This window comes from Martes martes (genome assembly GCF_963455335.1).
Source record: "Martes martes genome assembly, chromosome: 1".
Lineage (NCBI taxonomy): Eukaryota > Metazoa > Chordata > Mammalia > Carnivora > Mustelidae > Martes > Martes martes.
Window position 1 is genome coordinate 129,713,682 of NC_137888.1, and position 14,248 is coordinate 129,727,929.

At 35.5% G+C, this 14,248-nt stretch overlaps 1 protein-coding gene across 4 annotated transcripts in view; it reads right to left on the bottom strand.

Moving 5' to 3' along the window:
* ATP2C1 (ATPase secretory pathway Ca2+ transporting 1) overlaps nucleotides 1–14,248 on the bottom strand; it is a 171,632-nt gene that overhangs the window by 19,566 nt on the left and 137,818 nt on the right. For all 4 annotated transcript variants that reach the window (XM_080823121.1, XM_080823122.1, XM_080823124.1 and 1 more), the window contains 6 exons: nucleotides 13,836–13,933; nucleotides 4,855–4,905; nucleotides 3,777–3,943; nucleotides 2,109–2,177; nucleotides 1,356–1,472; nucleotides 86–233 (listed from right to left, as the gene is read on the bottom strand). In XM_080823121.1, the coding sequence (XP_080679247.1) occupies nucleotides 86–233; nucleotides 1,356–1,472; nucleotides 2,109–2,177; nucleotides 3,777–3,943; nucleotides 4,855–4,905; nucleotides 13,836–13,933 (650 nt within the window). The remainder of the gene's footprint in view (nucleotides 1–85; nucleotides 234–1,355; nucleotides 1,473–2,108; nucleotides 2,178–3,776; nucleotides 3,944–4,854; nucleotides 4,906–13,835; nucleotides 13,934–14,248) is intronic.

The following is a 14,248-nucleotide window of genomic DNA, read 5'->3' on the forward strand; positions in this document are numbered from 1 at the left end:
ATTTTCTAAGCTTCCATGTAACACACCAAAATAACTAAGTCATACAGAATGCATGTTATTAAGGCAGCTTATCCAGTGACTATACCTCCCGCCAGAAGACAAACAAAGTCCCACAAACAATGATTATTGATGAAACAAGTATTTTAAGTATCAGGTTTTTGGTCAAAATGCTGTCCTTCCAGTTGCGTGGAGGCTTACGAATGACATCTTTATCCACCGGCTCTACTCCAAGGCTTCAAAACAAATAGAAAAGTATATTACTTTAAAGTTTTAAGGTTTGGATTTGTTACTTTTACACTCTCATTAACCACAATTATCCAGGAAATTAAATGCTTTCCTACGGAAACAAAATGATGAATCCTAAAGAAAAGGTTGGCTATAACTACTCAAGGTTATTAAAAAATAACCATGGATTTTATCACTCTTCCCTCTTTTACTCCTGTTTATTTGTCATAGTTTGATGGGAGACTCACCGTCAAATTTCAAAAAATTGTCCAATTTCATTTACACACAAGTTTACTTATTTCAAATATGGCCTGAAATACTAAGCTACTGAGTAAACTCTGAAATACCTTTCATGCAAGGAGGTTTTGACTAGGATGATTTGTTATCACGGCCACTGACATGTATCACTCAATTACTTTTTCTGCTGGAAAGCAGCATCTATGGTCCGTTACAGAAGAAAATACTTAGATCCTTCAATACTTTCCCAAAGTCTCTAAAATTGATAACAGAACCCAGGTAATAAAACTAAACTCAGGATTACTCCATCACATCTCGTTCTTAGAAACAAAAACTTATTTCCTGAGGACAAAGACTATTCTCAACTTAAGAATGGGCATCTAACATCTATTCTATTCTCAACTTAAGAATGGGCATCTAATATAATGTAAAAGCTTAGATCCGTGACACGTGAACAAACACCCAAAGAGCGTAAATGATATATGCACAAATCACACAATTTATAACAAACATGTTGCTGCATGAATGGATTTCTGGTGCCTATCCATGAATGAAATCTTAAAAGTTAATCATCAAGATATCACACCTTCTTTGTCTTTCTACCAGTTCATGTGTAAAAAACCTCTTACCGGGACGCCTGGGTGGCTCAGTTGCTTAAGCCGCTGCCTTTGGCTCGGCTCGGGTCATGATCCCAGAGTCCTGGGATCGAGTCCCGAATCGGGCTCCTTGCTCGGCAGGGAGCCTGCTTCTCTCGCTGCCTCTGCCTGCCTCTCTGCCTGCCTCTCTGCCTGCTTGTGTGTACTCTCTCTCTCTCTCTGGCAAATAAACAAAATCTTTAAAAAAAAAAAAATCTGTTTAAATAAATAAATAAATAAATAAATAAAACCTCTTACCTCTGAGCTGGAGGTCCATCCATAATTATATTGATCCATAAAATCTGCATGGCATTGAGAGGATTAGGAAAGTTCATTAATGTAGCCAATGAGATTAAAGTTAATGCTGCTATACTCCTGTCAGAAAAAAAAGAGTCATTCAAAAAAATCTGTCAGCACAGTATAATTCTTACTACTTTTACGATATCACTTCTTTAGCATTTGAAAATATCATTTTACTACTGTGCTTTTAAAAAAAATCTGTTATTTCTGAGTATCCTATGCTTCATTTGTGTGAACATTTTGAAGCTAAGAGTTAAACTTTATAATCCACAGCATTTAAATAAAAGATTCCAAGATGTTTAGATAACACAAACAGAAGAAGATTTTAAAAACTGAGTTCAGTATAGCTGTTACTACATAACAGTTAACAGTTTCCACAATATTTTGGCAAATGTTTTTTGCTACAGAAAAGCCCTTCTACTTTTGAAAAAGACACCAAAGGAACACACTAAGATCTGACACTCCTTCCTTAGTTATTTCTGGAGCTAGTAAATAATCCACAAGCATTTCTATATTTTGATAATGATACAGACATCATCTCTTTATCATGCCATTTTAAATTTTAGGATAGAATTCATTTTCATTTGGAAAACTTACATATGAACAATACTCAGAAACAGAGCCCAGAAGCTTTTAAGCATTCTGCTTGAATTCTATTCCTCATATTATTTATCTATAAGACCTATGGTGACAAACTTCTTACAAACTTACGTGCTCAGTTGGAATCTAACAAAATTTTTAATGTTATTATAAATCCCTTTACCCTCTTCAATTGCAGACCTGAAATTTAAAAAGAAATTAAGTAAGAAATACTATCACACAAAAACAAAGATCTACCTATAACACTGTAGAGCTAATGCAGAAAACAAATTTCCAACTGACATAACACATACATCACTAAAAGAATCTATTATTTTCTCCATGTAATTAAGATTAGAAAAAAAATACAGAAACATTATTCTGGTATGGAATGAAAGTCAAGCCTGTGAAGCTCTATCTGAACTAATTTCATTACACTACATTAAAATTCTTATTCTTGAAGATATTTCAACATTAAAGTCATCCATTGTCTTTTTACATAAGAGATAATACTACACATTTATAATACTAAAATAATGATCTTCTTTACCCCTCCAATTTTCTTTTTCTTAAAGGTACAAGATGCATGCATGGTTAGTGTTAAATTAATATATTTCAGGAATTAAATGGTAATAAGATACATAAGAATTCTAGAATTTAAGTTGTCTATTGCTCCCACACATAATCAGATATGTGCTGTAACAGAATTATATCGAGAATATGGTTTACAAAAATTCATTTAAATTCTCATCTGAGGGACGTCTGGGTGGTTCAGTAGGTTAAGTGTCTGCCTTCAGCTCAGGTCAAGATCCCAGGGTTCTGGGATCAAGTCCTGGGGCAGGCTCCTTACTCAGCGAGGAGTCTGTTTCTCCCTCTCCCTCTGCCCCTCCCTGCTGCTTGTGCTATCTCTCTCTCTCTCTCTCTCTCTCTCAAATAAATAAAAAAAAATCTTTTAAAAAATTAAAAATATAAATAAATTCTTACTTGGTTGAATCTAGGAAAATATGTGTTTTTTAAACAACTTTCCCTTTCTTTTAAGATTTCTATACAATTCTAAGAATGGAAAGAAAAAAACTTATATGCCTACAAGACCAAGGCAGTTCTGAGTCCTGAGATCCCACATGCTCCACTTTACCCCACCATGGGTTAATGAAGCATGCCAGGCATGTAATGAGCATGAGTCACTGAACTAAGGAAGATTCAGGTTATCTCTAATAACAGGATTCAAGTGACCCCCCCACCCCCGACAAGAACACTGTACAACTGACATGACCAGGTATCAGAGAAGAATCTTAAATCAATTAGAAACAGTGGCTGAAGGAGACAAAGCTATTTAAATTTGTAGCTTATATCACTGACAGCATGGACAATTACAGATATAAGGAAATATGTATGGATGGAAACTTGGTTGTTTTTACACTTACTGTAAGGCCATGGACATGCATATTTCTGATAGCCTGAATTTAACTAGAATAAAGGTGCCATGAAGGTTTACTGCTGTATGACTCCAGTGGTGGTCAAAAAAATGTGACATCTGGCTACACTCAGTAAATATTTCTTAAATGAATGACTCTGCCATTTATTATGTCTTTTCCATCCCATACAAATAATATTGTCCAAAACTACACAAAAGACCATAAATGAGATTATTTAATTCTAGTATAATAGTTTAGTTCATCCACTGCTGAATATCATAATACACTGACTATCCCAATTCTTTTCCAGTTGAACTGTCTGGAGATGGGGTACAGAAAAAGATGGGAAAAATTCTGTGATACGTATTCACTGAACAAAACTTACATTATGGTTTGGAAATCATCATCCACAAGGATCATGTCTGCTGCCTCTTTGCAAACATCTGTGCCAGTCTGACCCATTGCAACTCCAATGTCTGCAGCCTTCAGAGCAACTGCATCATTGACTCCATCTCCCGTCATGGCTACAACCGACCCATTCTTTTGCAGAGACTGGAATGGGGAGAAAGGGGATTCTGATAAAAATGTTACTTCCACAAAGATAAAAGGATAAACAACTCCTATTTTTTTTTTCACATCATAAAGGAAAGAATATGGACCACTGAATTTTCAACAAACTTCAACATATGGAGGTCTTAAGATAAAGCTTAGAAAAAGTTCCTATTAATATAGACTATTATGTGTGAGAGCTATGTCTAAAGTCTGATCTAGAGTTAATTAAACCATGGCTCTCAGGGGCAATTTTGCTTTGTAGGGGACACATCAGGCAATGTCTGGAGATATTCTTTATTTGACTTTGGGAATGCCACCGGCATATAGAGGGTAGGAGTCAGGGATGCTGCTAAACATTCTACAACGCACAGGACAGCCCCTCACAACAAAGAATCCAGTCCAAAATGTCAATAGTTGTGAAGGTGGAGAAACTCTGAACTAATACAATGGAGGGCTATTCTGATTAAGAACTTACGCCCTTTAACTAATGGATACCACATCAGTTGCTTTGTATATATTTAGCTGATTAATATAAATAACCATAACCTTTGAAATACTGTTCCCACTCTCATAACATTTCCTTTTCTTGCTGTATTTACTCAGTTTCTAAGCAATTACTGCTATTTACACTGGGATGATTTGGCTAAGAACTCCTGTCAGAACATACATCTACACTGTTCAATTGTTTAAAGGTTGTGTTGCAGATATTTCATTAATGTTTTCTTCTACATCTTCCTTTGTTAACTAAATTATTAATGCTTCCATTTAAAGCTCTAAAAAAAATCTCTTTTGCTTCACAATACTTCTGACTGTAATGTTACATCAATATTCCTAGTAATGTAAGCATAACAAAAGACAAGAAGTAGCATTCTGGAGATAGAGATAAAACAATATGAATCTTAAAGACCCACCTTAATAATTTTCATCTTGTGCCTTGGACTAGCTCTGTAAAATACCGCAACCTGTTAAAATACAGGAGACACTAAAAATCTTCAACAGTAAGAAATATCAGAATAACCCATGTACTTGTAACAATGATTTTTTTAAATTATCAATTTAAACTGTATTTACTTTGTAGAGATCAAGCTTAAGCAATATACCATGTCTGTTAAAATACTCATTTGACATGGTCATTTCAAACTTTACCAACGGTACCACAGGAAATACACAACCTAAACAAGTTACCCACTTTATCCCATTATGTTTAAGCTCTGAAGAGAAAACAGGCTCATTCTTAAAATGTTTCAGAGACAGAGAAAGGAAAAACTCTTGCATCTATTTCTTCATTACCCTGGCAAACAACAAAAATGGCCTTTTCCCTTTGTTCTGTCTTCAGAAATGATATAAAACAGCTGCTTCGCAAAGTCTGTAGAACCTTTTTATTGTTACTGTTGTTATTGTTACTGTTTTTAAAGAGCGTTAAGTGTCTGCTCCTTTTCTTGTATTCATGCTAATTCTTTAGATTCTCTTCCACTGTATCTCCAACAGTTTATATGATCTTATCTCTCCAAACCATGCATTTAATCCCTTTTTCTGATCTCATCTCCTGGTTTCCTAATACCCCTTCACTGTGCCCCAAAGGAAGGCATCAACAACATCCCCTGTGTCCTCTAATTTTCCACACTGCTCTAACCTCATTTTTCATAAACCAAGGCCATCCCGACAGTCCTCTCACAGTACCATCAGGAGACCCTAGACAGGGTAGGTGTCTTTCATTCTCCTTTCTTTATTTACAAAAACCCCAGTTTTGAATGTCACGTAAGACTAGACTTCCCACTAACTACAGGCATTCATTCACTGCTATAGGTCACTCCCCCACATTTCACAAAATTTTTTTTCAGTTTTTTTTTAAACAAATGCAACGTTGTATTAGTTTCATGGGTACAAAAGAGTGACTCAACAATTCTATACATTATGCAATGTTCACCATGATATGTGTAGTTACCGTCTGTCACCAGACATTATACTAGTAACTATTTTCTTTATGCTGTACTTTTCATCCTGTGACTTATTTAATTTCCTCTTCACTATCACTATTTCCAACAACACTTCCAACTCCTGGTGATCTTAATATCTACATAATGTGTCATTCTCTTCCCTACTGTCCTAGGAAATTAGTTCATACTAAGTTTTCTCTACTCATACTTTCAATTTATCCCCTTTTCCAACCTCAGTCTCAGCTGACAATCTGGCTTCCCACTTCAAAGAAAACAGAAGCAGAAGAGAACTTTCATAACTCCCACCATCCAAAACCTGTATCCAGACACAATCCTTGCCTTCTCTCCTTTTACTACAGATGAGCTGAATATGCTCCTAGTGCAGGTCAAATATTCTACCTTCAGACCCATTTAAGATCATTGCTCCGGAAATTCTCCCACCTCTTCTATCAAAATCTTTTCCTCACCAATGCATCTTTACCATCAGTATATAACATGCTGTGATTTCTTCCATTTAAATAAAAACAAAACTAAAAACTTCCCCTCTCATTTCGGCTGCCACCCTATTTATCCCATTCTCTTTACAGCAAAACTCTGTACTTGCAGTCTCCCATTTCTCTCTTCTCATTCTTTCCCGAATCAATCCCAATTGGACCCTTGTCCCCACCACTGCCCTGAAACCCCTATTCAAGATTACCAAAAACCTCCCACATTGCTAACACCAATGGTCATTTCTCTTCTGACTTAACCTCTCAGCAGCACCCTAACATAGCTGGCAATTCCTTCCTCCTGAAACACTTTCTTCACTTGACTTCCATGACACCCTATACTCTTCTGGTCTTCCTCCTACCTTTCTGGCTGCTCCTCTTGTGCAGGTTCCTCCAGACTTCCCTGAAGTATGAATGTTGGAATATTCCACAACTTAGTTCTCAAAGTCCCCTCTATAAGAGATCTAAGAATCCCTTACTTCTCCCTAGGTGATCTCATCCAGCCTTAGAGATTTAGATTTTATTTATTATTATACATTTTTGTCTCCTGCCCAATGCTCTTCTAAAATCCAGACCAATGAAATGAATCCACCCACCTATTACACATTTCATCTTGGATGTCTCATCTAAGACTTAAAAATATCACAAACTGAACCCCTGTTACTTTCCAAAATACATACTCCTTCATATCCTCTGCTAATGGTTAAGTATACCCTCACAGTAACTTTTGGGAGTCAATCCTTGATTCCTCCATTTCTCTCAGATGCCACAAGCAGTTTAATGGCAAATCTTATTGGTTCCATCCTCAAATAAATCCAGAATTCAACCTCCTTCCTCTAAGCCCATTGCCAACACTCTAGGCCAACACCTGAACTGATTTCTTATTTCTGCCCTTGCCTCCTGCAGTCTCTTCTCAACATAGTGACCGTAATGAAACTTTTAAAACAGAAGTCAAATCACATCCATCCTCTGCTCAAAATGCTACAATGACTTCCTACCTCCCTCAGAATGAATGCCAAAGTCCATCACTACCCACACCAAGGCCTGCAATGAAGTACATGCCCCTTCCTCACTAGTCGCCTGAACTATATCTACACCAGCGTCCTCATTGTTCCTGAAACGTGCCACGCACACTCGCCTCAAGGTCTTTAACCTCATGTTCCTTCAGTCTGGAGTGCTCTTTCCACAGATATTATATGGGCTGCCAGGGAGGCCCTTCCTAGCCATGTTATCTAAAAATTCAAATTTACCTCTTCAGTCATTCATCTGTCTCTTCCCTGCTTTTGCCGATGCTCATTAGCACTTATCTGACATAATGTACATATTTACTTATCTTAGACTTGTAAGCTCCATTGAAGGCAGAGATTTTTATCCTATACCTCAGTCCTCCATAAATACATATAAAGTAAATTAATAAATCATTGAATGACTCTTAGTACCATCATGTAGGCTGTTCTCAGGTTCCTTCCCAAGTTTAATAAAGATATAAAACAAATGAGGATTGTTTTCTTAGGCAAAAGACTCAATTTAACTGTAATAACATATTATTACATATGCCTAGGTCCTCCAGGTACTATGAATCGCGTAATTCATATTTGGAGAATATACTTCCTTTCAAAAAATTTCAAAAATTCACTGAGACTCTTTCATCTGTCTTTAACAAGGACTAAGCTACAAATGCAATGAAAATATACTATTTGTCTTCTAAGTAAAAAATTTTACATTACTGCAGAAATTGATCATGTAGCACATAGTGCTGAAGTATAGGAGTGTTTGGCAAAGACTGCGGATTTTACAGAGTATTTATATAAAAGGCTAATTACCAATACTCAGGTTGACAGTAAAATTCTGCCTTTGTTCCACTGCAAATCATTTGAAACACTGCAAACCATTCCATTATAGCCACTGCAGGTTATCACTGACAATGGCAGTGAAGATGCCAATTGTTTGACTGAAAGAGTATTTCTCTTGGGAAGTAACATTAGTCGACATGCATCCAGTACACCTACCATTTGATACAAGATTTTAGTGTTTCAAAGCTTCAGTGGCAGCTCAAAAACTAGAGCAGTAGTTTTGAGACTAAGGAGATCTCAATGCAAAACTGAAGACTCACGTGATGTTTTGCATGTGGTACAGAGCAAAATTTGTTCTTAAAGCACCAGAAGAGCAGGTCCATCTTTTTAGTGACTAAAAACACTAAATGTAGTGACACAAAATTATGGTCTAAAGAAATGAGATCTAAACAAAACAAAAGAGAAAGGACTGAAGATTGAGCTACATCACTCTATCACAGAGATCAGATTAAACTTGGGGGTAAATGAATTTCCTCTGTTCATAATCTTTTCACCTTTATCATCTGTTTCTCTACCTGGAAAAAAAGAATATATTGATTAAAGGTAAAAGCACACAATAAAATCTCTGTAATCTGGGAGCAAGAGGGGAAAGGACAGAATGAAGACAGGATGGTAAAAGGACAGTGAAAAAAGAAGTAGAACTTTGTCAGAAAAGGAGAGTGTATAGGGAATAATATGGGAGAGAAAGATGAAAATCATCAAAAAGAGAGAGGAAAATCTATGTATTTTTCTCTTCTCATGCCTTCTTTTCAGTGTCATATTTGTGGTTAGCACTCAGAGTTCTGATAGACAATGGTGTTAGGGAAGGAAGTTATAAAAAGGAGAACACAGGAAAATATTAAAGGAGAAGTTAATGAAAAACATTCCTGGCATTAAAATAACCTGCTAGAGTTTCCTGAATCTTCCAGGAAAGATAAAAAGATACCTAATGCACTGAAGGGAAAAAAACGAACAAACAAACAAAAAAAACAGGTGACTGAAAAAATTTACAACCTACCAAAAATTAAACAGCACACAGATTGGGATTAAATTACAGAGATTTGGTTAATAGGTTGAGTAGAAATACAACTGGAATGTGCTATGGTGAGTGCTGTGAAGTGTGTAAACCTGGCGATTGATTCACAGACCTGTACCCCTGGGGCTAATAATACATTTCACTGTATGTTTAAAAAAAAAAAAAAGAAAAGAAATACAACTGGAGGTACTACTATTAAAAAAACACAAAGAAGAAAACAGAATGTCCACTTTTATCACTGGGAAATATAGGACACACTGGAAGAATTCATCAAAAACAATGAGAATACCCAGATGGACTTGATAAATAATTAAGCAAAATTCAGTTTTCATATTATTCTTTAATAGCTCTAAGTCAATAGGACAGAGCAATGTTAGATCTGAAATATGACTGAATTACAGAAAGAGAAAGCTAAAAGACATTTTAATAAGGAAAAGAGTTAAGGTGATTAGTAGATGTGGGAAAATCTCAGTAAGCTGGCAATTTAGAAGAAATTTTTTTTTGTTTTTAACACTAATAAAAGCTATTCAAACTGATATGAAGTAAAAACATCAGACCAAGTATACGTGTTAGCTGTAAGAGAGTTTTCCATAAACACAAGATGAAGTGGGAGGGAAAATAAAGTTGGGGGGAAAAGGGGGCCCAGCTAAGTCCAAAGAACTAGAGCAATTCCTTAATAACATTTGGAGAAAAGATTTAGGTATTCAAAAGAAACACCTGGAAGGAAGCCCTGGTATTTATGGAATTCCTCTTTAGAGTAGGATGACTTTAAGTAATTCAACAAGCGTCCTCACAAGGCTTAGGTTTTATATTATTTTAGTCTCTTTGGAATAGCACCAGGGCATCTGCCATAATTAATGCACAAAAACTCTTATCTGGAAAAGATATAATTTGTCCAGGCTGACAGTGTAATTTGTAATTTGCAATTTGCTACTTCCCTCTCTAAGTACCTTTAAGATGGTTTCCAGAGTTCATTAGCATTTTTATCAGAGAGCCCAGAGAGTGAACCAAGAAAGCAAATAAAATGAAACTCCAAATCTGTCAGTTTTACTACTTGTTACCATCTCTGGGAATAGGTTTGGAAGAAAAGGTTAAATAAAGGTCTAATGGGAAAATGTTTAATTAACTGCAGATTTCACATATATTTACTAATGTATACTCTGCCCCAATACCCCTGGGGAACCTAATACAGAATTTATTTCAGAAATAAATGTCAGGAAGAAACTATCAGGAAAGGACACACACACACAGTCCCATTCAAATATGGAAATAGCTTCCTCACTGAATGTAAAATAAAGCAAATGCCCACACTGTTCCCAGATGCTCTGACAACAGCATTCATGAGTAACTACAGCTTGAGAAACAGAAAACATAAACAAATGTAACAGTACATGTCTACTAGTAACGATAGCTAAAGTCTAACCACAAGTGAGCTGGAGGCCTAGGGACTTAATGCTACTGTATGAAGCACAGTTTGTGGCAACATAAACTAAAACCTTCTCAGAGGACAATTTACCAATATATCTTAAGAGTTTTGTAAATGTGTTGGTAATTGATCCAACCATTTCACCTGCAGGAATTTATTCTACAGAAATAATCAGAAATGGGCACAGAATCATGTACAACAATGTTCAATGAATCAGTAAGCAACGGATGAACTCAAGAGTCACACAGACCTGGGCTCCAGTTCCAATGCCCCTGTCACCACTCATCAACTCTGAGACTTCAAATAAGTATCCCAAATTCCCGGCCCTCGATGTTCTCATCTCTAAAAATGGGGCTGCCCATCTCTTAGAAGATGGCTATTCTAAGTAAATAGATAATGTATGTAATATGTGCATTGCCTGGCACATAGTAAATGTTTGCTTACTGTTATTATCCTTGAAGTATTGTTTACAATAACAAAAAAATAAATGGAAGCTAAAATTTCAACAAGAAAATTATATAACCATGTATTTGCCATGTGTTTATACACACACAGTATACCCAAGCAAAATATTGTGCACCAATTAAAAACAAGTTTTATAATAATAACTAGTGATTTTAGGAATGCTGAAGTTATGTTAAATGAATATTCCTCTTTATAATTTCATAAAGTTCCAACCAGGCTTTGTAACACATTTAAAAAAAAATGGGTTAGTTTATTATTTTGGATGCTCTGTGGGCATACAATCTCTCTGTATTACAGGCAATTTCCAATCTAGCTTTTACTTTTCTAGGTTTTCAGTTTTTCTACAATGGACATATACTAGTAATGAATAAATTTTCTAATCAGGAAATTGTATTATAAAAAGCTTTAAGTTAAGATGTGGAAATAATCTAAGAAAATTCAGTGTCCTAAACATATAACTTGCAGTTCTGAATGTAAAATAAGTGAAGAAGGTGGCACATTTTACTACTGTCAACAATGGGTAGAATATGCCTAATAAAGTGAAGGTGAGATGATAAACACTTACTTTAAATGATATACAAATATATGTGCATAAATAGGTCAAGTAACAAGGACAAGAAATTCGAACTGTCAAGAACTTAGATACGATAATACCGTCTATCCTTTATGGGGCCCTTCCTACAGGATCTATGTACCCACAAATCAGGTTCTGTGGAGTGCTGCCCACCAAAACATCCTAAGAAAATAATCTTACATCTGAAGGTCCTAAAGAAGTTACTAGGTTATGGAAGAAAAGGTTCTTTACCTATAAATAATCTGTTAGAAAAACATTACAATCAAAGGTAAAAAGGCATTTTCAAAAAAAAAAAAAAGCAGTCTTTTTTTTTTTAGCTTATTTAAACTAAAACAGAGAAAGTCTTCTCAACAAATGGTGCTGAAACAATTGAATATCCATATGCAAAAAAACTGAACTTCAACCCATTTCTCACATACATACACAAAAATTCAAAATGGATCACCAAACCTTAGTGTAAAATCTAAAAATATAAAGACTTTTGGAAGAAAATATAGGTTAAAAAAAAATCTTTGTGACACTGGGTTAGGCAGAGTATTCTTAGAGAAGACATCAAAATCAGGATCCATAAAAGAAAAAAAATGATAAAATAGAATTCATCAAAATCTGAAACTCCAGCTCTCTGAAAGAATGTTAACAGAATAAAAAGATAACCCACAGACTAGGAAAAACTATCTTCAAATTGAATATCTGATAAAGGACTTGTATCTATAATATATAAAGAACTCTCAAAATTCAATTAGAAAACAGACACAATTTTTAAAAAATAGGCAGGGCAGACACTTCATTAAAGAAGATATATGGGGGTGCCTGGGTGGCTCAGTGGGTTGAAGCCTCTGCCTTCGGGTCAGGTCATGATCCCAGGGTCCTGGGATCGAGCCCCTCATCGGGCTCTCTGCTTGGCAGGGAGCCTGCTTCCCTTCCTCTCTCTCTGCCTGCCTCTCTGCCTACTTGTGATCTCTGTCTGTCAAATCAATCAATCAATCAATCAATCTTAAAAAGAAGAAGAAGAAGAAGAAGAAATATGAATGGCAAATGAAGATACTGAAGATCATTAAATAACACTATCTATCTATTAGAATACAGTGTGAGAGAACTGACAATCCCATGTGCTGGTGAGGCTGCAGAGCAATTAGAACTTTCAAATATTGCTGATGGGAATGCAAAATAATAAAGCCACTTTGAGAAACAACTTGGCAGTTTCTTACAAGGTTAAGCATATATTAACCATGTGACCCAGCAATCAGTCTTAGGTATTTACCCAAGAGAAATGAAAATTTATTTTCTTACAAAAACCTAAACATGGTTTACTGTAGCTTTATTCCTAATCAACAAAAACTGGAAATAATACAAATGTCTTTAAACCAGTGAACAAGTAACATTCACTCAAACACTGGATTACTACCTAGCAATTAAAAGAACAAATCATTAATACACACATCCAACATGGATAAATCTCAAAGAATTATGCCAAATGGAAGAAATAGATCCAAAGCCTCATACTATATGATTCTATTTTTAGAGCATTCTGGAAAAGGCAAAACTACAGGGACAGAAAACAAATCAGTGGTTGCCAAGTGCTAAAAGTAGAGAGAGGATTTGACTATTTTTAAAAGGCACAAAAGAGAATGTGGGGATATGATGGAACTGTGCTGTATCTTGATTGTGGTTAGTTACAAGACTACATGCATTTGTCAAAACTTAAAACTGCACATTAAAAAGGGTAAATTTTTCTGTATGTAAATGATATCTCCATTTTTTAAAAAACCATTAAATACTCATGTCATGTTTAAAACAAATGGGTAAAAATTACAAAGTAATGGTCTCTCTCCACTCTGTACTTTATAAATACAATTCAACCACTTAACCTCCATAGAACCTTCCTCAGAGGAAAGTTGATTCCTGCTGAAGTTAACAATCTGCTCTGGTATTCATAATGATCATAAATACTCTCATACATCATAAATATTCTCAGTGATAAGACTGACTTCAATGGTAAGATTTCATTTCATGATCTGTATCAAAAATTAGGTGGTCTCGTCTCCATTGTTCTCAGTTTCATGAAGGTAACAGTACAAATGGTAACACTTAGAATAAGGCCTTTCCATCTAAAAGGCTTTAAGTTTAGGCCTACCTTTGGTACTATTTGTGAAAGCTGCTGGACATCCATTGCATCTATTTCTTCTCCTGAGACTGACTGGGAAGTTTTGGAATACAATCCCAGACGACTAGCTAAAGGGAATTGGGAGAGAAAACGTAATTGAACAAATTAGTTTTGCTTGCTAAGCTAGTCAACATAATGCTCACTTAGTATGATTTGTTATCCATTCTTTTTTTACGTACAAAATGCCTTTATACCAAGGGATCGCAGATCGCAAGACAAATTACTAGCAAGACAAACCTATCTGAATTAGTAAGAAGTCTGGGGTTTTCTATTCGTTTTATTCTTGTTTAAATTTAAGAATAAAGAGTTTTCACAATTTAATCCATCATACCTAAGAACTGAAACAGGGCCAATCAGGTTTTGCTTAGCAGCTTCATTTTAAT